Raw genomic sequence first — 25030 nt, 5'->3', positions numbered from 1 at the left:
TAGTGGGTTTTCAAAAGTTAAGATTAACATGTTGTAGATGTAATTTCTTTTACTACCTCGAGATCTGTAACTCATGCCTTGATTTTGAACGTCTCGAGCTTTGGGGTGTGCTTGCAACACAATCTCTCCGACGATCTAGTCAGAAATAAATAAAAAAATGTATAGAGTTTCCCCTATATCCTAGAAAAAACATACCTTTTGTGTTACTATCCTTTCTTATTCATAGGAGTTTTTTTTTCCTGATCTTTTTGAATTTTCTATGACGTCATTTTCCCCCAAATTTGTTATGTCTAGATTCATGGAACCATATTTAATAATGAATTCCTTATATCTAGGATAATCCCTAGTTTTCCACCCACTTGATCCCGTATATTTTGGGGCTCGGATATATGTTCCGCTTCTTTACTCCTGACTTCGGACTCGTCACTTTATATCTCTCGGACTCGGATGCTCATGAAGTCTTTTCATGTTCTTGGGACTCGATTGTATTTTGCCACGTGTCATGATATGATGTTATTACTAAAATGATCATCCACACATGTTTAAAATAAAACCTAACACCTCAACACGTGTAAGGATCAGGTTTTAAAATTTTTTTTTTTAACCTGATCCATATATTTCAAAATAAACGGTTCCTCAACATCAATTTTTTAACGAAATGATTTTTCTATTTATTTGATGTGGCGCTCCCTCAACCGTTAAAATCTATTGCAAACAACTACAGAGTACCCACTCCCCCCCAAACCTTACTTATCAAGTTTGTTACCCAGCAAACCGTGGAGTGGGGATCCACATCAGAAAATTCAAATTGATGCAGTTAATATGTTACTTAATATACCTTGGAGTGGATTATCAATTTGTGGCATCCAAAAGCATGATCTGATACCACACAATTATAAATGACAAAATTCTAAGAACTTTGATAAAACACATTCGAAAAAAAAAAAAAGTTAATTTTCACTGTTGAATTTTAATTTTAAATTTGGGTGTTTGATAGCCATCATTTTCAATAACTTCAATCAAGCTCAAATAAGATTTTATTTTATTTTTTAAATTTCTTCTTTTGAATATGAGTTTTTGCATGAAATCTAGAAGGATTTGGTGTTGGATTGCTAATTTGATAATCCATGTAGGCCCAACAACCCTTAATAAGATTTGAAATCTTTCTAAGCTAGTCATGATAGCCTGATTCTTAAAGTAAGGTTTGTTTGGTAACAAACATTATAAAGTAACGAAGTTTTTGTAATAAAATTGCAACAGCTGGGTAAATCTCTCTTTTTAAAATATCATCCAAGTCAATGAGTTAATCGGGTTCTGACATGTTTTTATAAAAAAATAATTAACATTTCATAATTTAAATAATTATTATAAAAAATAAAATGGCATCTGAAAGCGCCCTCGATCCGTGGGGTGCGCGGATCCGCTTTTGACCCTTGAGGTTTGGGAGTCGCCACCTAGTTATTATGGTCTAGGAACCAAACTGACTCTAACATGGATAAAAAGAACTAATCTATCACAAAAAATCTGAATTCGGGGATCATGTTACGGGGTTGGAAGGTGTTAGGCACCAACCCCACCGGCCAAAGCCGATCTCTACTAAATTCCCAAATATATCACATTGCTAAAAACCTAGATAAAAATAAAAAATTACATACCTTTCCGATAGCAAGGATTTTGTTCCCTCAGATCTGACAAAAAGAGCTCCTTGTATTGTACTCCCTTGCTTCGTTCTGTCTCCGGATTTGACTTCGGATCTCCTAGATCAAGGTATCTCCTTGTTTTGGATCTGAACTCTTCAAGTTTGTTGCGGATTTGGGGGTGTTTTTGGAGGGATTTTAGGTGTTTTCTAGACTAAAATTGAAGGAGGGATGTTAGGTAAGGAGTTGGGGCTCCAAAACTAGGGTTTATGGGGGTTAGGGGAGCTTCTAGACCTACTTCTCTTAGAGTTTATGATTTGATACGAAAATAGGGTGTGAGCACCTCTATTTATAGAATTTTTTTAAGGTTGATTTGGATAGAGTTAGTGTTTAATTAGAGATCTTTTAATTAGAGTTGTGTTTTAGTTAAAATTGTTTTAGGTAGAATTGTGTTTTAATTAGAATTATTTTACGTAGAATTGTTTTTAAGTTATAACTCTATTAGATAGAGTTATTATTTAATTAGAATTCTATTATGACTTTTGGTCTTATTTGATTGACTTTTAATGTTTTGACTTTAGTCTTAATTGATTGACTTTTAATATTTTGATTTCAGTCTTGCTTAATTGACTTTAATTTTGACTTTAGTCTCACTTGATTGACTTTAATACTTTGACTACAGTCTTTCTTGATTGACTTTAAATTTTTGGAGAACCCCCTTCCATTATTTCTTTAATTCTTTGGACCCCCAAATGGAGGGGTCCTTAAAGAAATATCCCACGAACCCTCAACAATTTTACCCGAAAGTCCGATTGATCGATTTTTTATTCAAAATTTTAAATTAATTTCATCAATGTTTCACTTTAATTATTTAATATTTTATTTATTAATTTCGAAATTTTTTAATTATGAAAATTGTGAAATTACTGTTTTACCCCCGAAGAGGACTTTTCACGTTTTAAGTTGGTTTTTAATGTTCTAGGATGTTTTAGAATCGATTTTTCGTAAGGAATTCAATGGAAATATTATTTTGTGTTATCTATGAAATTTTTTGTGTGAAATGATTGTGAACTTTATGAGGGGCATTTTCGTAATTTTGTCAAATTCTGTTAAAATTGGTGAAATGATTTATTTGGTTCCAATTTGTTATTTTATGTGTTCGAGAGAGTTTTCCTAAGCGTAACGTAGGCTCTAGGTTTGTTTTGAGGTTAGGGGTATTTTGGTAATTTGGTAATTTTTTAGTGATTTTTATCGTGAAGTTTCTTTTTGGTCTGCAAGATGATGATTTCTATGTTTCTGGGGTCGTATTTTCCTAGCGTAGCGTGGTTTCTAAGGTTTTGTCAATTCGAGATACCTCATCCGGATTTCTGAAATACATCTGGTAACAAAATAAAGCAATGGAATACACATCCATCATTGGGAATCATTGCGATCGGGTTGACGAGTTGATTAATCAGGCGAGTGCAAAAATTGGGTGTCTACAGCATCTTTTGGTTAAATATCTTCTTATCCACCTCATTTTATAGAAAAAAAATGAGTCTTGATACGTGACTACCTTACGTGGAACACTAAATCGGCTCTCTTGACGTGATAAGTTCAAGAGCCACATATCCGTATGCCTCTAGATACACAATCTCCTCAGGATACACTTTTGTATAGGAAAGTGCACTTGTATATCTCAAGATGTATAAATTTGTGATTCTAGTACTTATCATGTCAGGGGAGTTGATTGAGTGTACCACGCATGATAATCAAATTATAATAATTAAAAAATAAAATAAAATTAGAGTGCTGATTTTCTAACTTAACTTGAAATAATAACTCAAAAACTCATTGATGTATATATTCATAAATGTTTTTTTTTTTGAGATACACAAGTGCGTAGGTTTTATGTCTAATGATTTTCTAATTGAGTTCTGACAAATTAACTCTAAAACTCATTGACGTGACATGTGCAAGAATCGTAGATTTTTCCTCTGAAATATATAATTGCATATTTCTAGAAGGAAAAATCAACGATTCTTACATATGCCACGTCAGTGAATTTTTGAGTTAATTCGAAAATCAGCACTCAAAAAAATAATGATTTTACAATTGTCCACTCTTATACCCTAAGTCCAAGCTAATAAATTGGGGTCGAATATTCCTTAAACAAACGATGCGGTTTTTGTCTTTTCTCGCTCCTAACCAAAGCAGCCTTTCGGAGTTCTCAAGGGACTTTCTCCTCGTTCTTTCAGACCCCTCTCTCTCTCTGTCTCTTCGCCTTTCTCTTCAATCTCCTTAAACAATACTCCTCTCTCTCTCCCTTCCCATTTCAACTGGACTTTTGTAGGGAGAGATTGAGAGAATTTTATGGCCACCCTTTCTTCCCCAAACTGCCCTTCATCTTCTTCGCCTTATTCCCGTATTGCCCCTTCTTCACCTTCTCCTTCATCATCTCTATCTCGGTTTCATCGATGTGTAGCAATTTCTTCGGTTCCGAAACGTTTTTTTCCGAAGAAAATCTCTCTTCAATCACCTCCGAGATATTGGAATGTTTTTCACACACAAGATGGTTAGTTCTCTTCTTCTTCTTTAGTTCTTCTGCTTCCCTTAGTTTTTCTCTTTTAGATGATTATTTTTTATTTTTATGTTTGTTATGTGGGTGAGAAAAGCTTTCATTTTTATCAGATAAATTTTCTTTTATTTCCGATTCATGTCTATTTAGATGGATTTCTTTAATTAATAGTAATCTCCCTGAATCCCGACTTGTTTTGTTCAATTGTTTGGGCTCTCTATGTCGTTTCTCATATTCCAAATTTGGTCAATTTATTGGATTTTCTTTATAGTTTTGGGAAGGTGCAGTCTTTATTTATTTTACTCAAATTGTTGGTTTAATTTTGGATTTGGGTTTCAATTTATGGGTTCTGTAATTATTTTTTTCCTGTTTCTGGAATGCTTGTTTGTGGATTCATTATCTTGTCATTGGAGAATTGAGAATGCTAATTCACTGTTGGGGTTCTCTATAGCGTTTCTCTGATTCCAAATTTGGTTAATTTATTGGGGTTTCTTTCTAGTTTTAGGAAGTTCCAGGCTTTATTTACTTTTACTCAAATTGTTGCTAATTTTGGATTTGGGTTTGGGTTTCAATTTCTCGGTTCTTTACTTCTAGTTTTTTTTTTTTTTTTTTTTTTTTTTTTTTTCTGCTTTTGAATGCTGGTTTGTGGTCTTATCTTGTCATTTGAGAATTGAGAATGCTAGTTCACTGTCATGTTTTCATTTGGGGGGAAGTTTTGATTTGGTTGCTCTCCATTTGGTAATCAATTTGATTGTGCATTTTGATAAAGGTGTGGTAACTGCAACACCATCCCCACCTTCAAATGAAACTCCTTTGAAGAAATTGAAAGATGGGTTGTTGTCAATTGCATCTTCAGAGGTACGTGAAGATGCGGTAGGTTTTGAAATCAAAGAAAACGAGTCTACTGTTAGTATTACGGTGGTTGGGGCATCTGGGGACCTTGCCAAGAAGAAAATATTTCCTGCACTTTTCGCACTCTATTACGAAGGTTGCCTCCCTGAGGTTTGGATTTTAATTTCAAAACCCCCCTTAATTGATTTTATTTGATCAATTTTCGATTTTTGTAACCTTGAAAGTGGTGCTTTTATGTGACTGCAGCATTTTACTGTGTTTGGTTATGCTCGGAGTAAGATGACAGACGCAGAACTAAGAAACATGGTTAGCAAGACCCTTACTTGCAGAATTGATAAAAGGTGTACCACTACTCTGAAGTCTGAAATGTGTTTTATGATTTGAGACGTATTGTTTGCCATTTGTGATTGTAGTATGTTTAATTCTTTGAGAGATTCCTTTTATGATTTTTTTTTGTTTTAAGTCTCTTTGGATGTTTTTTGTTGCTTATAAAAGATTGGGAGAGCTATTTGATACTTGTGATGTTTGAACTATGGTTTCTTCTGATTTTTCAGGGAGAACTGCGGTGAAAAAATGGAACAGTTTCTAAAAAGATGTTTCTACCACTCTGGCCAGTATGATTCAGAGGAGAATTTTTTAGAGCTTGACAAGAAGCTGATGGAACACGAGGTAGTGTGTGCGTGGTTTGGATTGCTTAGTATTTCGTGTGAGATGTGACCAAGTGCAGGTTTGGTCTTATAAGTAGTTAATTTTGACTTAATAGAAAGTGCTTCCATGGCTAAACGTACCTTAGGATTTTTTTTGTTGAAAAAGTAAATTGTAATTTGTTTAGATTTTAAAACCATAAGGTTTTTAATAGACTTGAAGAAAAATGTTTCTCCTAGCCTAATGGTTCATTGATGAGATTTTCAGTAACCTGGGGACCAGAAACCAAAGGATTAGTGATGCATGATGAAGTGAACTAGTCTAGTATGATGATATGAGATCAAGAAATTAATGTGGTAGTTTCAACAATTAATTTTTTATATCTCACATCATCATATTAGACTAGTCACTAATGCAACCAAAATTCATCCATCTAAAGTGCTAATGTTCTCCTCCTCCTCTAGGAAGCCCTGTATGACTTCATGATGTTCTCATCGATTAGTTTGGAAAGATTTGAAGCTAGGATACCCAAATGTGTCAGTATACAACAAAGTATGGAATTCTTATAGGATATGTTTTAACAAGTGTACTGTTGCATTAGTTTACTTAATTTTTTTTAGTTTTGCAATCCTTAATTTCTTTAAAATTATTACTCATCAAATAATCTTAGTGAAAAGACTGAAAATAGTTGTGTAGTTAAAATAATTTGTGCCTTCTCTTTTAATATAGAGCGTGCATGATATATATTAGTTAATAAGAGATGGGAAGCTAACTCGAACATAAATGAGAACTGGCAAGAGTAGTTAAAGAGGGAATGCTCAATAGCTAAGAAGTGAGCGCAAACAAGCTGTACCAAGTCAGCTCTTAGAATTCTCTCCATGGGTAAAATGTTCCAATTTAGTAGTGAAAAGAGAGTAGAGCTATCGTAGAAAACAAATGTTGGGTCACTCATTTAAACTCTTTTAGGACTGAGCACCGCAAAACAACTTTTAATATGATTTTTTTCTATTACTTGATCTTTGCTCCTGTACTTGGTTTTTGAAGTCCTATTCTTTCTTTCTATAAGTTCCAACATAGAAGGGCTTAGACCCATAGCTTTGACGCATTGCAAAACAACTTTGAGGTCAAGGGTTCAAGTCCAGCTTATCCATAAAAAAAAAAGTTCCAACAAATAATTAGGCAGGCAGACACTCTAGTCTCCACATTCCTCCCACCTCTTCAACATTGATTAAAAAGTCCATACTTGAACAAGATAGAACAAAGTCATTGACATGTCACACTCAATGGAAAAGCCTTGGATGAAATCATGCACAAATCTAAGATGTGGGTGCTCAATGAACTTGCATCGGTTATTCAAGTGGTCCACAATTAGGATTTTTGTTTCAGAAGTAGCCGACCAAAAATTAAAGAATAAATTCATAAGGAACTTTATTACTGCACCCTCTTCCACCGCATCCCAATGAATAAGATCTAACAAAATCCATGGCATAGCCCATGAAATAAGTCTCAATGAAATGATGGTTAAACCCAAATGAAGGCACAACGAAGTACCAGGTGATCTCACAACTTTCTTTGCAAGGAAAACAAATGCCAGGCATGATTTTGCATAACGTAATCACATGTTCATCACTAGGATTTTGTTTATGTTCATAACCTACTTCTTGTATCCATATATACATATCATGGGCATCATTGTTTTTCAGGGGTATGTGTTTTTATTGATGTTCTATTGAATGTCTAGAGAGGAGGCTTCCATATCAGTTGAAGAGTTTTGACTAGGAATGTGAGTTTTGACTGTTAGGAAGGGTATAAAACCAATGGCAAATATATATAAATATTATATATATATATATATATATATATATATATATATACATATATAGGGTACCGTTCAGTTCACAATCTTATTCTCACAAAAGGCTCAGAAAAGTTTTGTCCTATGTGGCTTAAAAATTTTGAATTGAGCTGATTTTTTGTGAGGATGATCTCAATAGTGAGGAGATCATTCTCACCAAAATATCAGCCAAATCTGAAACTTCTAAGTCCATCAAAAGTGGTTTACAAATTTTCAGTAAACAATCGACGGTTCACAATTCTAAAATCACTTTTGATGAACTTAGAAGTTTCAGATTGGGCAGATTTTTGGTGAGGATGATCTCCTCACCATAGCGATCATCCTCACAAAAAATCATCCCAATCTGAAACTTTTAAGTCACATAGGACAAACCTTTTGTGAGCATAAGATTGTGAGCTGAGCGCCTATATATATATTTGCATATGATGGAGTTCCAAGGTCCCTTCCAAAGTTGCTTTTTTTGTTTGGCTAGCCTCTCGATAAAATTCTAACAGCAGACAATCTCATGAAGTGGGGCTTTCAGTTGCCCAATTTTTTACTTTCTTTGCTAGTCTAACAGAGAATCTGGGGACCGCATTCTGCTGCATTGTCCTCTTTCCTTCTCAATTTCAGTTGGGTGGTCTCAAGATCGATTTTCTCTCTTTTTCAAAATTGGGACCATTCTATCTTCTCTGGGAGGAAGAAAATCCTGTGGGGACTTCTTCCCTTTGCTGTGTGTTCAGGGTTGTGTTTAGCAAGGAGCAAGAGACTTCTCCAAGAGGTTGAGTCCTTGGATCATGAGCTTGTATTAAGCATTCTTGGGTTATTATTTTTGTTGGTGCAAACTTTTTGCAGAGTTTGTTTTTAGATGGGAGTTTGAGTTAGTTTCTTGTTTTGTTGTGAGGAAGGTCATCTTGACCACCTCTGTACATTTTTTTTTATTTTTTTTCCTTTGAATAAAATTTATACTTATAAAAAAAAAAATATTTATTTTTTAATCAATGCATTCCATGGAATATTCAGACCAGGGATCTCTATGTCAACAGTGAAGAAAAAAGGATCTTGGATCTTAAGATGATTTCTTTGTCTGTTGGTTGGCCTGAATAGGATGAATGAGACTATTATTATCAGGGAGGATGCACTATAGACCCTTGGGGTTATATTGTTTGTGTATCATTCAATTTTCTTGTTTTAGAGCACTTGGATTCCAATTTCTACGTTACAGAGGCTGTAAAAGGAGATTTATTTTCACAATTTTCTACATGACATTTCATTTGATTGCCTTCTTTTTCTTGTCATTTAAGTATCTTCTGATTTCGATGTAGTTTGAGAATGATAATTGTTTATGCAGGGTGGAAGGGTTTCTAACCGCCTTTTCTATTTATCAATCCCACCAAATATATTCATAGATGTGGTAAGATGTGCAAGCACCTCAGCTTCTTCTGCTAATGGATGGACAAGGGTCATAGTTGAGAAACCCTTTGGCCGGGACTCTGAATCCTCAGCTGCTTTGACAAGAGGCCTAAAGCAATACTTAGTGGAGGATCAAATTTTCAGGTTGGGTTTGCCAAGCTAGATTTGGGGTTTTTTGGAAAGAACCATGGACTCTAACCTGATCACTATGACATTTTTTCTTTCAGGATTGACCACTATTTGGGGAAGGAATTAGTGGAGAACCTATCTGTGCTCCGCTTCTCCAATCTCATCTTTGAACCTCTATGGTCAAGGCAGTATATAAGGAGTGTTCAGTTGATTTTCTCTGAAGATTTCGGTACGGAAGGACGTGGAGGGTAAGCCTCACTTTTAAATTGGCATCCATTTGTGTCCTTCGGAGCTTATTGTTATTTTTTTTATATTGATTACGATTCAGATACTTCAACAATTATGGGATCATAAGGGACATAATGCAGAACCATTTGCTTCAAATACTAGCCCTTTTTGCCATGGAAACTCCTGTCAGCTTGGATGCAGAAGACATCAGAAATGAAAAGGTTTTTGCAAGTAAACATAGAGATGATCTTTGCTTAAACATATTTTTAGTAATTTTTTTATATTAAATTCGTGGTATTTGTCAGGTCAAAGTTCTTCGCTCAATGAAGCCTTTGCAACTTGAAAACATGGTAATAGGGCAGTACAAGAGCCATACTAAAGGGGGTGTTACATATCCAGCCTACACAGATGACAAGACCGTACCTAAAGACAGCCTCACTCCGACATTTGCAGCAGCCGCCCTCTTTATAAATAATGCGAGATGGGATGGGGTGCCTTTTTTGACCGTACCTAAGGACAAAAGGAAGCCTCACTCCGACATTTGCGGCAGCTGCCCTCTTTATAAATAATGCGAGATGGGATGGGGTGCCTTTTTTGATGAAAGCTGGGAAAGCATTGCATACTAAAAGGTTTGTACAAGCTAGAGTGACAAAAATCTATGAATTTGTTGAAAAAATCATGATTAAATATTGATTGTATTAGTTGTTGATTAAATCACGATTTTTCAAAAAAATGATTAATTGTGATTTAGTCGACAATTTTTATATTATTTTTATTTTTAGTATTTTTAATTGTTATTTTATCATTTAATATATGAAATCATACTTTTTGTAAACATTTTTTATATTTAAAAAAATATTTTTTTACTTCAATTTATCTGATGTTTTCCTGACTTTATCGACTTTTGCCAATTTTTTCCAAAGTTTTCTCTTGCCGAATTATTCCCCGACCCTGACTTTGTCACTACTACAAACCAGGAGGAAATTTAAGGTACACATCTTTCGGGACCTAACATTGACCACACTAGTACACCTTAGTCCCTGAAGTACTATTTTGTATCTAACTTTTCTTCCTTTTAGTTTGGTCTGTCGTCCTCATCCATATTTACTTGTTTTTTTTAATCTAAAAGGGCATCACACATCTTTAAATGCTCCAAACTGACATTTTGTGAAAATGGGATTGGTTTCATGTTCAGAGCAGAGATTAGGGTACAGTTCAGACATGTACAAATAACAAGGTACCTGGTTTGGGCATGAGGTTGGACCGCAGTAATCTGAATCTTCACTATGCAGCAAGGTATTTGTCAGAAAAAAATATTTTTTATTTCTATAGGGACCAATTTTGATTCATTGTAGGGTGATAGATATATCTATCTCTAGATAATGTCGAATCAAATGGTTGGGACCAAATTGGTGACCCAATGCAAGCTAAGGTAGCTCATGTCCTACCATCATAACTTGATGGATTGTCTACTATGTGTCCTTTCAAACGGGTGTTTTGATTCATAAATGAAGAACTTGTTCTTTGTAGATATTCCAAGGAGATCCCAGACGCATACGAGAGGCTACTACTTGATGCAATCGAAGGAGAACGGAGGTTGTTCATCCGAAGCGATGAACTCAATGCTGCTTGGGCACTCTTCACACCTCTTCTGAAAGAGTTGGAGGAGAAGAAAGTCATCCCCGAGTTTTATCCTTATGGGAGTCGGGGACCCGTTGGGGCCCACTATCTTGCGGCCAGGTACAATGTCCGATGGGGTGACACCAGTGGGGAGCACCAGCATGAGTGAATCTGATTGATAGTGCTGGAGGGACAGCTCTCACTTCTCCATTGCTATTAGGTTTCACAGTAGAAGAAAGGGTAGGGGAAGCTTCTTTGATATTTATTTGTTTGTTAGGAAATGTTTTATATGCTTAAAATAAGATGTCGGAGAAGCCATATTCTTCCATCTGCGGGAATTGGGGTGAGTTAAGAGGTGTCTTGATATTTATTTGTTTGTTAGGAAATGTTTTATATGCTTAAAAATAAAATGGTGGGAGAAGCCAATATTCTTCCGTCTGCGGGAATATGGGTGAGTTAAGAGGTGTAATGGGATATTGGTTTAAAAACACCAAGAGGATTTTCTTGTTAATGTTTACGAGAGTGACACTGTCTTTAGCCAACACGTCTCTGTATTTGTTTATTTGTTTTAGAGACTTCTCTTTATAAAGATTGTCACTTTACGGGTCTTAGACCCATAGCTCAGTTGGTTTGACACATTACAAAACATCTTTGAGGCCGTGGGGTCATGTCCAGCTTACTCATAAAAGAAGAGATTGTGGCTTTGTGATTGTTGTTTTCATATGCATGAGGTTTACGTGGAAAAATCTCATCAACATGAAATTTTATGGGTGTTGTTTAAATTTGTAGGCCTAATCTTAATAGGACAAAGAAATGGTATATTAATATACACCTACTTCCTTTAGTATTCTATTAGAACCAAACAAGATAGAATCATACACTTTCGACAAAGAATATAATGGATTAGAGGAACTCGATTCCTTTAATAGGTCCTAATCCTTGGTGTATGTTCCAAGAAGAAAAAAAAATGGGGAAGTTACTAAAACAGTTATGTATTTGGTTAAAATACGGAACCAGTCATGTTTTGTTAATGTTTATGAAAATCACGACATGTTCGTTTTCATAATTTATTTATTTTATGAAAACAGTTATTTGATGTGCATTGTTGGGCGTAACTGAACCAACAATTTGTTCAATATATCTTGAGAGATTTACCTGTCTCTTGCAATTTAGGCCCTACTTGGTACACAAATGGTTTGCTATCAATGATTTACTTTTGCTTGATAACCATTGGGAAATCTCTTGGGAATCTTTTTTATGATTTGTTGATCTTTGCAATAAAAAATTTTATTATGATTTTGAAAATGGTTTGTGATACAATTTGTGCTACAAATTATTTGCTGAGATTTCTTGTGAATTTAGATGATCCATGCAAAATTTTTACAATGCAAATCATTCGCATCGTGTGATCAAGCACCAATAAATTAGTGATTTTAGAAAATTATTTGCATTTGCAAATGATTTGCAGCATTCCAAGCAGGGGCGTTTATTATAAAAACTCCCCCACTTTATGAAGTTGGTTATTGAAGGACTCTTAGACTAGCATGATTAACTTAATAAGATTTCAAATATCACTAAGGATCTTTGGGTTCACATGAATTATCAAATTGGCAATCCAACTTAAAAGACTTGTAGATTTCAAGGAAAATAATTCATATTCAAATTTAAATAAAATAAAATCAATTTTTAGCTTGTTGAAAGCATTGAAAATGGATAACTACTGAACTCACAAATTTAAAATTAAAATTCAACGGTGAAAATTAAATAATTTTTTATCTAATTCTTTTTTTTCAAAGTTTTAGGATTTTGTCCTTTGTAACTCAATGACATCAGATTATGTTTTTGGATACCATAAATTGATGTGATTATGTTGAATAATAAATTAACCACATCAATTTGAATTTTATGACGTTGATCTCCAGTCCAAGATTTGTTGACTTACAAACTTGATAGAGTAAGGTTCCCTTGAAGTTGTCAGACCTTCTATGGAGGTTTTTTTAATAAATTAGGTCTGCCGGTAACTCTCTTATTTATCTTTATGCCTTTGAGTTGAATTTAGGGCTTACTGGAGTCTAGAAGGCTAAATGAGTAAATATCGAATGTGTTCAAAATTCAAACAATATAAACCCTTTTGGTAAAAACTAAAAAATGGCGTTATATAATCATTTTTCGTAAAGAGAGCAGCTAGTGGCACCCCAACTTTTACTTATTACACTAATTTTATATAAGCCTGATCACAATTGTCTAACTGAAATTGTTTGAGCGAGTGTTACAATGTTTTCTAATGTTGATATTATAATTTGAACCCGACCTGTGTAATGTTTGAAGTGTCATGTATTTTTATGTTTAAATGGAGATGTAATAAATAATTTAAGATATTGGAGTGTAATAAGTAAAAGTTAAGGTGCTAATAACAGCTCTTTTAAGAAAAATATGGGCGCACTACTTTAAAATAGATTTAGTAATTTAATTTTGTTAGAATTAAAATAAATCGTGCGACCCATTGACCTCACACTTGGTGTTTTAATTGTACAAGAATTCTATAAAAATAATAAGTATCAATATTAAAAGAAATTCTAATATCGTTGGAATTAGATAGTATTCTTTTAAGATTAGCAAGAAACTTTGATGGATAATAATCTTACAAAAAGAACTCTAAGCCCTCAATCTCCATATATAAATGAGGATCAACAACCCCATAATGGTAAGTGTGGAAAATGCACATAAAGTAGAGGGTTCTAAAATAGTGATATCCATGAATCACTAGAACCTTAGCCGTTCCATATAGAGAGGAGGGAGAAGGTAAGTGTAAACAAAATGATTAATACGATTAAGGTTTGAACACTTCAACAAACATGTAAATTGCAAAGGCACGCAACAAAAAATTCTTGAATCAACAATTTTATTATGGCACAAGGTAAGTACCCTAACTCGATTTAATTTACATGAATAGTATAGACACCCCAATTTAAATGGGCCCAACTCGAAAAGGTTAAAAAAAAAACATATTTTTGTCAAAAATCGTCACTAACTCGATTTAATTTACATGAATAGTATAGACACCTCAATTTAAATGGGCCCAACTCGAAAAGGTTTAAAAAAAAAAACATATTTTTGTCAAAAAATCGTTAATGGATTTAAAGGCTCAAATATTCAAAATAAAGGCTTTAGGACTTCCAAATAGTCCTATGGGCCTAATACAATGCTTACCTAATTTCTAAAATCCATCATCATTTTTAATCTAACCTCAAGTCCAAGTTTTCACTAAATTCAATCTCAACCCAATTCAATTCTATACGTATCAAATCCAACCCAACCCTTAAGCCCATTGAATCTAAACCAATCTTAAATGTAACTTTACCTAAATCATTACCCAATCATAAGCTTAGGCCCCTATTCTAGTCTAAACCCGTACCCATGTCTATGATCATAATCAATCAAGATTCATACAACCCTTAATCATCAAGGTGAACACATCACTTCCACAACCAACTTCTCAAAACAAATCATTCTCATTACCCCATCAATATTCCCACATCATACCACATGCTAACAGTTAACCCCATCACATTCTCCTCAAAACACTCTACAAGTCATCTCCATACCCCCTCATACCCATTGTCCTTAATCAACTCACCTAATCAATATACCTCCATACCTTTTTGCCATGTGTCACCATACCTACCTCTTTTAATAACTATTCTTCCAATTAACACCTAACACTTAACCCGTATGGGTTGAGAGATCCAACTCATATGGGTCAAATAATCTATTTCAACCTCTTTTTTTTACTGAGGTTATCCTCCCATAACCACAAATTCTCTATATCTTATTCACAAATCTCAAGTCCTTTACCATCATTTTTTATTTTCACCCATTTAACCCCTAAAAAATCTATCAAAGTCCACTCCTCTTGAACAAATCAACCAAGACTTGAACTCCCCCTCTCAAGTCATCTTTCTCAATCTCTCATCTCAATACCTCTCGAACCCCCATAAATTTAAGCTCTACTCAACTCATCAATCAATTATTCCCTCTTTCACCCTCTTCTCTAAAAAAATGACTTCACATAAACATTGGGATTAAAGACTCAAGAAGAGGAAAAAGTGACTTAAAGCTTTAAGGTGGGTATAGGTAAATAATTCCTTCTCTCTCCTCTCTCCATATTCTATTTCTCAATTTCACTTTTCTTTTTCTTTTTAATTTTGGAGGTTCACGTCCCTTAAAATATAAGTATTTGTGGTCTCCCTCTTAATGAGGTGTCCCCCATAATATAAGCTCAAAATAAAATTCCTAAAAAGATTAAGGGTACAAGTTTTATTTTCTTCAACTTTATTTTTTAGATTTTTCCAAAAAAATGAAAAATGACGTATGCATGGTAACCTAAGGTGGAGGAAATAGGATGCCTAACACCTTTATTATTTTCTAAAATGGACCACTTTACCTAGATCTTAGGTAAATTAGTACTAAATCCATATGGGAGTCACTACAAATAAAAATAAAATTTTGAAATTATTTTTTAGGTGCCCATTCATATCCTATTCTAAAAAAGAATGGAGGTGACTCCAAATCCTAATAGTAGAGATCTTCGAAAATGAAAATCTCATGTCTACAAAAAGTATTCTTGAGATATGTGAGAAATTTTGATCTTATTGGGAATCACAGTTTAAAATTTATGTTAAAGATTTGAATGTATAAAATCTTACAGATTTGACATAATTCAACTTCTCAAAATGTGAGTATCCACAATAAAAATTTATAATTCCATGTACTAGTAGCAGTTTGTTATTATTATTAAATTCCGTTTTGAGCTCATTAAATTAAGTTGGAATACTTTGCAATATCTCCTCATAGAGATTTGATTCCCATTTATTAGTTATCTATTTTTTCACCTATTCTCATCTTTTGCATTTTGTAAGGATTGGCAGTTCCAAGCATAGTTTTGAAACTCATCGATTCAACTTGAAGCTTACCAAGTTGACTCAATCCTATTGCACGTCAAGGTTACCAGCCTAGAAACTTGTTTAAATTAACTATAGAATTGTGATAATAACTACTATACGTGGCACACTCAATCGACTCTCCTGGCGTGATAATTTGGGGAACCATAGATTTGTGCACCTCGGGATAGAAAATTACACTTTCCCATCAAATGTGTATCCCGGGGGAATTATGTATCCCGAGGCACACAGATCTATGATTCTCGAACTTGTCACGTTAGTCAAATTGTCACGACTCTTAATTATATATCCAAGTCAAGTTAAAATTTACTGAGTTGCCTTTATATTTAATACTAGAGTTTGGGAATCCACTTTTATGTTAAGGGTTAGAAGCAGTAAGATAATAAAGATGAAGAGATATTATTGGAAAGAGTTGTGATTTTCTGATACCCCCTCTCACACACGCCCCCTGGCGTGGCATGGGCTAGAACCATAGATTTTTTCCTTTAAGATACACAACTGTACATTCCTATAAATATGTACCAATTGTGTATCCTAAGGAAAGAATCTATGATTCTAGCACATGCCACGTCAGGGGGCGTGTGTTAGAGAAGGGCGTCAGAAAATCATTATTCTTTTGAAAAATGAATAGTACAAAAAACACATTAAAGTTGAAGGGATATTTTTGGAAAAAAAAAGATAAAAGAGAAAAAAGAATATAATTGGAAGAGTTTTTTTGAAAATAAAGAATAGAGGAAAGAAAATAAAAGTTAAAGTTATCCTCGAAATTTGTAGGAAGATTAAATATAAGCTTTATTTTCATTATCGTCCAAGCCTTATAATAAAAATTAGGGGTTTCCATTGAATCAAGAATATTCCGCCATTTGTGTCTTTTTTTAATGAAAGTGTGCTTGTATTTGATTTCAATATTTAATACATTTAGGTAGGTGTCAACTAGCTTGGTTGGTAAGATCTTTGGGTGATACTACCAAAGACTTGGGTTCGAATCCCACCATGAACTCATTAAAAACAGGCTTATTTAACATTTTTTTTAGGGGTGCACATTGGATTGGGTAAATCCGAGAACTGAACCAATCCGAAGTCTTTTGGATTGGATTGTTTCGGATTGAGCATGGTTTGGTTCAGGTACAGATTGTATATAAAAAAATCCGATTGATTTGGTTCGGTTCCGGATTAGGGGTATAATAGAACCGAACCAATCCGAGAACCGAACTAATCCGAAGTATTTATTATATATATGTTACGAAGAGGTAACTCATCAAAGTCTTCAACTTTATCTCCTCTATTTTTTTCTAATAAAAACTCATAAAAAATGTACACAAAGTTCTCTCTCAACTCTCAAATGAATCAACCTATTTATGAAAAAACTTTTTCAAAGAGTTTGATTCCTTGTTTTTTTACGAGAACCTTTATGCTGTGTTTATTAGATGAAATGTACTATACGAATCTAGGTTTGGATTCGTTAATCTACCATTTATGGATTAGTTTCTCACTAATCCATCCAAAATACCAATTTTAAAATTGTAATTTTTTTAGTCTCATTGAGTTTTCTCTAATTTTCAATTTATATAGATTTTAGTCATAATTAATCATAAAATCATTTTCATTTTTAAAATAGGCATTATTTATGATCTGATCCAAAGGATTCCTTTTTTGAAAGAAAAAATACTTGGTTTTCTATTTTGAAAGTATGAGAACCGAAAACCAATCCGAACCAAGTTTGGTTTGGATTGGTTCGGTTCTATAAGGTAATTGGATTGGTTCGGTCCCAAATTTGTGAGAACCGATCATATTTGGTTTGGTTCCAATTTTGCCAAAATCCAAACCAATCCGAACCATGTGCACCCCTAATTTTTTTAATACATTTATATTTTAAATACACTTTGTGCGATCACGTGAAATGGTTTTTGTTCTATGATGCTTGATTGACATGACTTTGCCCGACTTGGCAAGGATCTTCGGATGAGTCGGCTTGCTTGGTGAATCTAAAGTAACACATGGGCTGAAATGGGCATGATGGCAGGTTTGAACTTCAAAATATGTGGTTCAAAACCACATGCCGCTTACGATATCCTTTGCATTTGTGAATTAGCCATGATCCGATGGGAGAGGCCTCGACAAACAGGCATGGTTTCAACAACATAAGATCGATTCATCGTTTGATCGGGGGATCCTTGAACTATAGTGGATCTCATGCAACACTCAATGGAATTGGTTGAACATCGCCATCTTGTAATTGGGCCTGATTTTGTCCATCTAATTCCTGTGCTAGGCTTGATCATGTGTCCATTATGGACCAAGCTAATTGACCATGAAGTGAGCCATGGTCAATCTTTTCACATGGGGTGTTTGGATTTGGTCAATTTTAGCAAATTAGACCCATAATTTGATTTGACTATGCCTCTAGATAGAAGCTTTTATTGGATTGGTTTGGACTAAACGGATTTTTTTGCAACTCAGAAGCCCCCATATTGATTCAGTTTGTGACCTAGTGGGGACTGCTGTAAATGTAGATTTCTAAGCCTGTTTACAAGTCATGCGTTTAATTATTGGATATTTTTTGGTAGGTAGTCAATTAAACAATATTGGTGCATTAGTTTGATATATTTTTTAGTAATGAATTGAAGTTTTTTCTATTTTTGAATGGTCAGCAGAGTTGAGGCAGACCCAAACTAGCTACAATCTCAGAAAAAGGCAAACACTTTTATCTTAGGAGAGAAGAGAAACAAAGGGAGGTGAAGAAAAACAAGCGATCTCCAAACAGCCCACAGAAGGAAGAAATGATGCAAGGTAGTTATCCACCTCGTTGACTTCTCTAAATACATATAAGAAACTAACTACATTGAAGCTGGCCAATAAGCTCTTGATCGACAAAACCAAATGGAGGACGTACTAAGGGGAGCTCTATCTGCCATTTAGAATCTTAACTACCATAATGGAGTCCAATTGAATTAGGATTCTGAAGCAGCCTTTGGATCTAGCAAGCTTTAACACAAGAAGAATACCTTGTATCTCGTGGTATATAACCGATTTAGCTAAGGCAGCCACAACCTCGCCATCTTGGTATCAAATGATAGCCCCATAGCCTCCTCTAGTTTCTGAATACGAATCATCAATGTTAAGGGCATATACTCCCTGATTTTGTTTCAACCAAGAGCAAAAAATACTAGGTTTGTAAACAAAGACAATGTTGGTACCCCAAGCATGCAAGAAAGATCTATTGTAGTCGGAGTCTTCTATCTTGTTTAAGGTGTCCTCAAACTTAATCCGAATATCTTCAACAATTTTTTAAAGTACTTGTTACGGGTCATTAAATCTACCTTGGTAGATCCTATTACATCTTTCCCTCCATGTGTGGTATATAAATGCACAAAAGGCCACCTTCTTTATTCTTTGGATATGGGTGTTTCCCTTAAAACTTGTGGAAGTCCACTCAACCTCATTAGCCCACTCCCCAACAACTTTACTCACTAGGTACTTCTTGAGAATTTTTATTTATTCCCATCTCACAAAATGCAGCCACTAAGAATGTGGTTGGTGTCCTCTTGATGGGTTCTACAAAGCCAACAAATCGCATCAACCGTTAAGTCCCAAGACTTGAGTTTCTTCAAGGTTTTTAGTCTGCCTTTAAGGGCAAGCCATGCTATAAAACTCTATATAGGAATGTTGGTGTTGTTCCAAACCATGCACACCCAAGTAGGATGGCTAGAGTGTGAAGATAGATATTTCATCACTGAACTAACCGAGTATAAGCCGTCTACATTACCTTTTTAAACCACTCGGTCTGAAACTCCAGGAAGAATAGGAATTTGACCAAGGAGAAGAGATATATCAGACAAAGGGGCCTCCCTCCCCATAGGAATGCTCCAACTACCATTTCCGATGATGGTTGAGACCATTGCTTTAGGACCAACTATTGAATCGTGGGCTAGTTCTTCAGGAAAATCAATATTTAAGATTTTTGATGGGTGCCAGGGGTTATCCCATAAAGAAGTAGATAATCCATTGCCTAACAAGTGTAATGTGTTGTTTGAGGCTAGCTTCCTAGCTTTAAGAATTTTCCTCCAGCTCTATGATGCCTCATTTGGAATTTTGAGAGTCCAAAAGTTCTCATTTTTGACAAGGTAGTGTTTTACCCATATGCTCCAGAGTGTGTCTTTGTTAAAGGCAATTATCCAAGCAAATCTATAGATTGCAACCGAGTTGCAAGCAGAGATGCTCACCAATCCAAGGCCTCCTTCTTTGAAAGGCCTACAAATATCTTCCCAATTGACCAAGTTATTGCTCCTATGATTGTCCGGACCAAACCAAAAAAATCTAGCACACACTCTCACCATCTCCTTAACAACTAAGGATGAAATAAAAAAGCAATTGCACCAAAAGACGTTGATGCTTAGGATGACGGACTCACAAGCTCCAGCATGCCCACATATGAAAGAAATCTTCCTTTACAAGAATTAATTTTCTTAGTCATCTTCTCAACCATAGGGGTACAATCTCTAAAAGAAAGTCTTGAAGATAGAAAGGGGAGGCCCAAGTATCTAACAAGAAAGTTGCCTTTCCTAACTCCCAAAATTAATGAGAAATCATCCACCAAGCCTCTGTTATTACCTGTCATGAAAATGATACTTTTATCAATGTTGACCTTTAATCCAATGAGTTCTTTGAAGCTTTCCGAGACATTCTGAATAGCTAAGCACTTTTGTGATTCCCTTTGGAGAAGATAAGAAGGTCATCGGCAAAACAAAGATGGGAAATGCCTTGCTTCTTACACCTGGGGTGGAAATCAAAATGGCTTTGTTTTACTTGCTTTTGGAATAATGGATTCAAAACCTCCATGAGCAGCACAAAAAGATAAGGGGATAGGAGGTCCTTTTGTTTAAACCAAAGAACAAATGAGCCATTGAGTGATATGGTGTAGGAGCCACTTAAAACACACTTAAGAATCCATTCAATGATCTTTTGGGGGAACTTGAAGGCGAGGAGACTAGCTTTGATGACATCCCACTCCACGGTGTCATAGGCTTTCCTTAGGTCTACTTTAACTGCCATTCTTGGGCTGGTGTTTTTTCTATGATAATTCTTGATTAGTTTATGAGCAAGCAAAATGTTGTCCGCAATACTACACCTTGTGATGAAGGTAGATTGGTTCAATCCAACAAGCTTATGAGTGATCTATCTAATTCTTAGGGACTAGAGAATGGGTCCCTTTTAGGTGGATTGAGCCATCATGTCACATACTAACAATGACTTTTTGGGATCAAATAATGAAACCATAAAATTAAGGCATAAGAAATAGATACAAAATGATAGTAAGTAGTCTATTCAAAATGGATTTTGTTTTTTTTTTGCGAGAGCCAGTGATCCACCCATGCCAAAGTAAAAGTTTGAGAGTATATATATATATATATATATAGGGTCAGGTTCAAATGACAACCATTTCAACACACATATAGACAACGTGTTTTGTCTTATATGGGCAAAAATGTTTGGAATGGGCTGATTTTTTGTGAGGATGATCTCTGTGGTGAGGAGGTCATCCTAGCAAAAAATCAGCTCATTATGAAACTTCTAGAGCGTCCAATTTTTGTTGAAAAATTATTGACCGTCCAATTTTTGTAAATCAATTTTGATGGGGTTAGAAGTTTTGGAATGGGATGATTTTTTGCCAGGATGATCCCCTCATCACAGAGATCATCCTCACAAAACATCAGCCCATTCCAAACATTTTTTCCCATATAAGACAAACACGTTGTCTATATGTGTGTCGCAATGTGTGTCGTAGGAACCCAACTCATATATATATATATATATGGGTGGCGTTTGAAGGCCCTAAAGAGAGCCAAACATTTTTTCAATGTATGGGTTAGAAGTTTTGGATGGGATAATTTTTTTAAGGGTGATCTCTATGATGAGGAAATCATCATCACAAAAAATCAGTTCATTCTGAAACTTCTAACCCCATCAAAAGTGGTTTACAAAAATTAGATGGTCCACGATTCTTATAACCTATAAGAATCACTTTAAATCTCTGTGTTTAATTGTGTGATTGCATCTTGTCTTGCGTTTATTTTTCAATTCAGTTTCTTATTTCGATTGCATATGTTTTCTCAACAGGGACAATCTTGACATTTAGTTTATTTGACGAATTGAAGTTGACACTTTGTATTGAGTATAACGCATTGATCTCGACACTAATTGTTCGTCACATTGGAATTTCTTGAATGTCCTTTTTTATTTTTTTTGTAATTATATACAATTCTTTTCATAAAATCCTAATAATCCTATATGATTTTTCATTAACCTAAAATAGTGTAAAATAAGCAACTACTTCTTGCAAGCATATATAGAAACAAAAAATGACCTTTTTTTTGTGATGGCGTTGAAAAAACGTGCTTAAAACTTTTCTTATACGTTTGGCGATTAAAACAATAAAAAAAAATGATTTTTTTTTTAAGTTGCATTTTTTGAAGAAGCTTGTTTTTTTATGTTTTGAACACAATTTTTTTTTTCAAAAAAAGAAAAAAAGAGAGAAAATGGTTTTTAATTATTTAAATAATGTATTACTTTGGTAATATATATATATATATATATATATATATATATATATATATTGAAGAGTAAACTTGTCACATTCCCCGATTTAGGATCTAGATTTTTTCAAATCTCGAGGGTGGAGCGAAAAAAAAAAAAGATCCAAATGAAAATCTTCAAAGCTTAAATACGATATGAATTTCTTTCAAATAATTTTGACAGAGTTTTCCCTAAAAATTAGACTTATGAAAAATTTTCACCAGTAGAAATATACCTGTATAATCAAAATTTATATATCCACTACATTCCAACCATTATATCATGACGAATATGCATCATTTAAAAACATGTTATAATTACAATTCAAAAGTGTACATAGATCAACTACACATCTCATATCGATCAATAGGTGTTCACGTCATAAACATTAATTCTCACTCTAGACATATACATACAAAATACACAATATACATGGTGCTAATAAATACAAGGAAGCCCAAAACTACACAAAATACTTCTATTAAACTTAAATCTCAGCTCACATATAACAGAAATAATGTTTATCATCATGATCTTGCGATTCCTCTATATAATGTTTTTCATCAGGAATAAACATTTCGATAGTTAGGACATCTGAAATGTTTTGTTGGTAGGGTGAGTAACAAGGAAGTTACTCAATAGTAAACTCACATTTCAAATTAATAGTCTTAATATGAATGGATAAACAAACTAATATATTTTAAATAATACAATTTTTAAATAAATAAACAAAACGAATAACACTTGAAATATGCTAATCTTTAATAAAACAGTAATGAAATATCTTCATCTCATAATAAAACAAAAAACATAAATATGTCATAAGAATATCAATCATGGTGGTGAATGTGAGGTACATGATCGATACAAAAGTAATGATCTAAATATTGATGTTCTAGTACTTAACCAGTATGAAACTTACTATTAGTTCCTGATTTTATGGTCGGTCTGGCAATTTATCATAATTGGTTGAATGTGTTTTCCGACTCAGGTTAGCCGTTGATCCTTAATGGAGATCAATTATTGACTACTATAGATTGTAAATGATCATTTAATAAGACAACTTCATCGTACTTCTGTGATATGCATGTGTCATCAATCAATCTAGTCATCTACAAACCATCTTTATAGTAAAATTTGTTATTTTCTAATAAAGATAATATAGGAATTTTTCGAATAATAGGTATAAAGATATTCGTAAGTGGTATCTCATACTACCGTAGAAAATATCAAACCATTATTATTCTCAATTAATTGGTTACTTCCGGAAAGAGCTATCGATTAATCTTATGGACAATTATTACCCTTTTGATGGATAATAAAAATAATAATTATATTTTTTCAAATTCATTTGAAATAAATTAAAATAAATTTACAAGTGTGACGATATTCCTAGGCATTCTAGAATTATAAACATACAGTAGTATATCAAAAGCAGTAAATCATAAAGTAGTAAACATATAAATACACCGTCCCACGGTTACCATCCTAATTGTATCTCATACTCTATTATACAGTGTTCAAAAACACTCTAAACCTGAAAATTCCTCAATACAAACACATACAGCTGAGAATCCCATTCTCAATTCTAACTAATCAAGAATCAATTTTCACTTATAAACAATCGAGACTTTCATTCTTGATTTCTAATTTAAACTTAAACATTTCATTTTTTTTATTATAAATAATCACCCAATGAAAATACATTTTCAAAATAGAGCGTCTTAACAGTTTTTAAAATGAACATTCTACAAAAATTACTATGAAAATCAATTTGTTAAACAAATTGATTTTTTTATTACACTCACCTAAATTTATTTATTTTAATTTAACGATATTTAAATATCAGAGAAAATATATAAAATGAACTATTCTACAATTCGATGCATGAATTTCAAATGTAAATTATAATAAATTTGAAACTAACTATAAAAATTGAAATAAAATAGATTTCATTAAAAACTATACTACGAATTTTAAATTATATGTTTCCTACCTTCGCAACTGGGTTTTATACATATCTACAACATAAATATAATTTTTTTAGTTAATATTCTTGACGATTCGACCAAATAATCTGATGACTAAGTAGATCTCGAACTCGTAGCTATTTTCTTCTTCAGTGTCAAATATTAATCATTATTCTAAACGTGTTTAAATTTCGATTGAACGCAACCTGCGCGAACCCACTTTCCAACTCACTCGATCTCTATTTCGATTTCAATGTCACAAGTAAGATGAACATCGACTTATTCTTTACTTTATAATAATATAAAATTTTATATTATAATATATAAACTAATACAAGTATTGTATCACATGTTCTAACACCTTTTAACTCATAATATTTTATTATATAATATAATATAATATAATATAATAATATTTATTTTGTTTTAATTACATTCTAAACCTTTAATATTTTAAAATTTGTAAATCTATCATTTTTTTATAAATAATTATAATTAAACCCATTTTTAGTAAAATAATTTATTTTAATATTTTAATAATATAAAATAATTAAATAATAATATTTTTTCATATAATTTTCTTTTCTTCATTACGTCCATTATATTAGACT

The 25030-nt window shown here is 33.5% G+C and overlaps 1 protein-coding gene across 1 annotated transcript; it reads left to right on the top strand.

The window, feature by feature from the left end:
• The first annotated feature begins 3800 nt into the window (after nucleotides 1-3800).
• LOC147398454 (glucose-6-phosphate 1-dehydrogenase, chloroplastic-like) lies at nucleotides 3801-11619 on the top strand. The gene is given in 13 exon segments (XM_086447660.1): nucleotides 3801-4191; nucleotides 4964-5196; nucleotides 5293-5387; nucleotides 5601-5715; nucleotides 8877-9082; nucleotides 9166-9315; nucleotides 9396-9516; nucleotides 9601-9740; nucleotides 9835-9924; nucleotides 10491-10519; nucleotides 10522-10591; nucleotides 10826-11270; nucleotides 11379-11619. Coding segments are annotated over 12 exon segments (1710 nt in total). The 5' UTR covers nucleotides 3801-3989; the 3' UTR covers nucleotides 11085-11270; nucleotides 11379-11619.
• The last annotated feature ends 13411 nt before the right edge of the window (nucleotides 11620-25030 follow it).

Source organism: Akebia trifoliata, chromosome 7 (assembly GCF_017979445.1).
Source record: "Akebia trifoliata isolate Shusen 1 chromosome 7, ASM1797944v1, whole genome shotgun sequence".
NCBI classification, from domain to species: domain Eukaryota; kingdom Viridiplantae; phylum Streptophyta; class Magnoliopsida; order Ranunculales; family Lardizabalaceae; genus Akebia; species Akebia trifoliata.
Note: the sequence above shows the minus strand (reverse complement) of the source record. Positions and strands in the feature narration are given on the sequence as shown.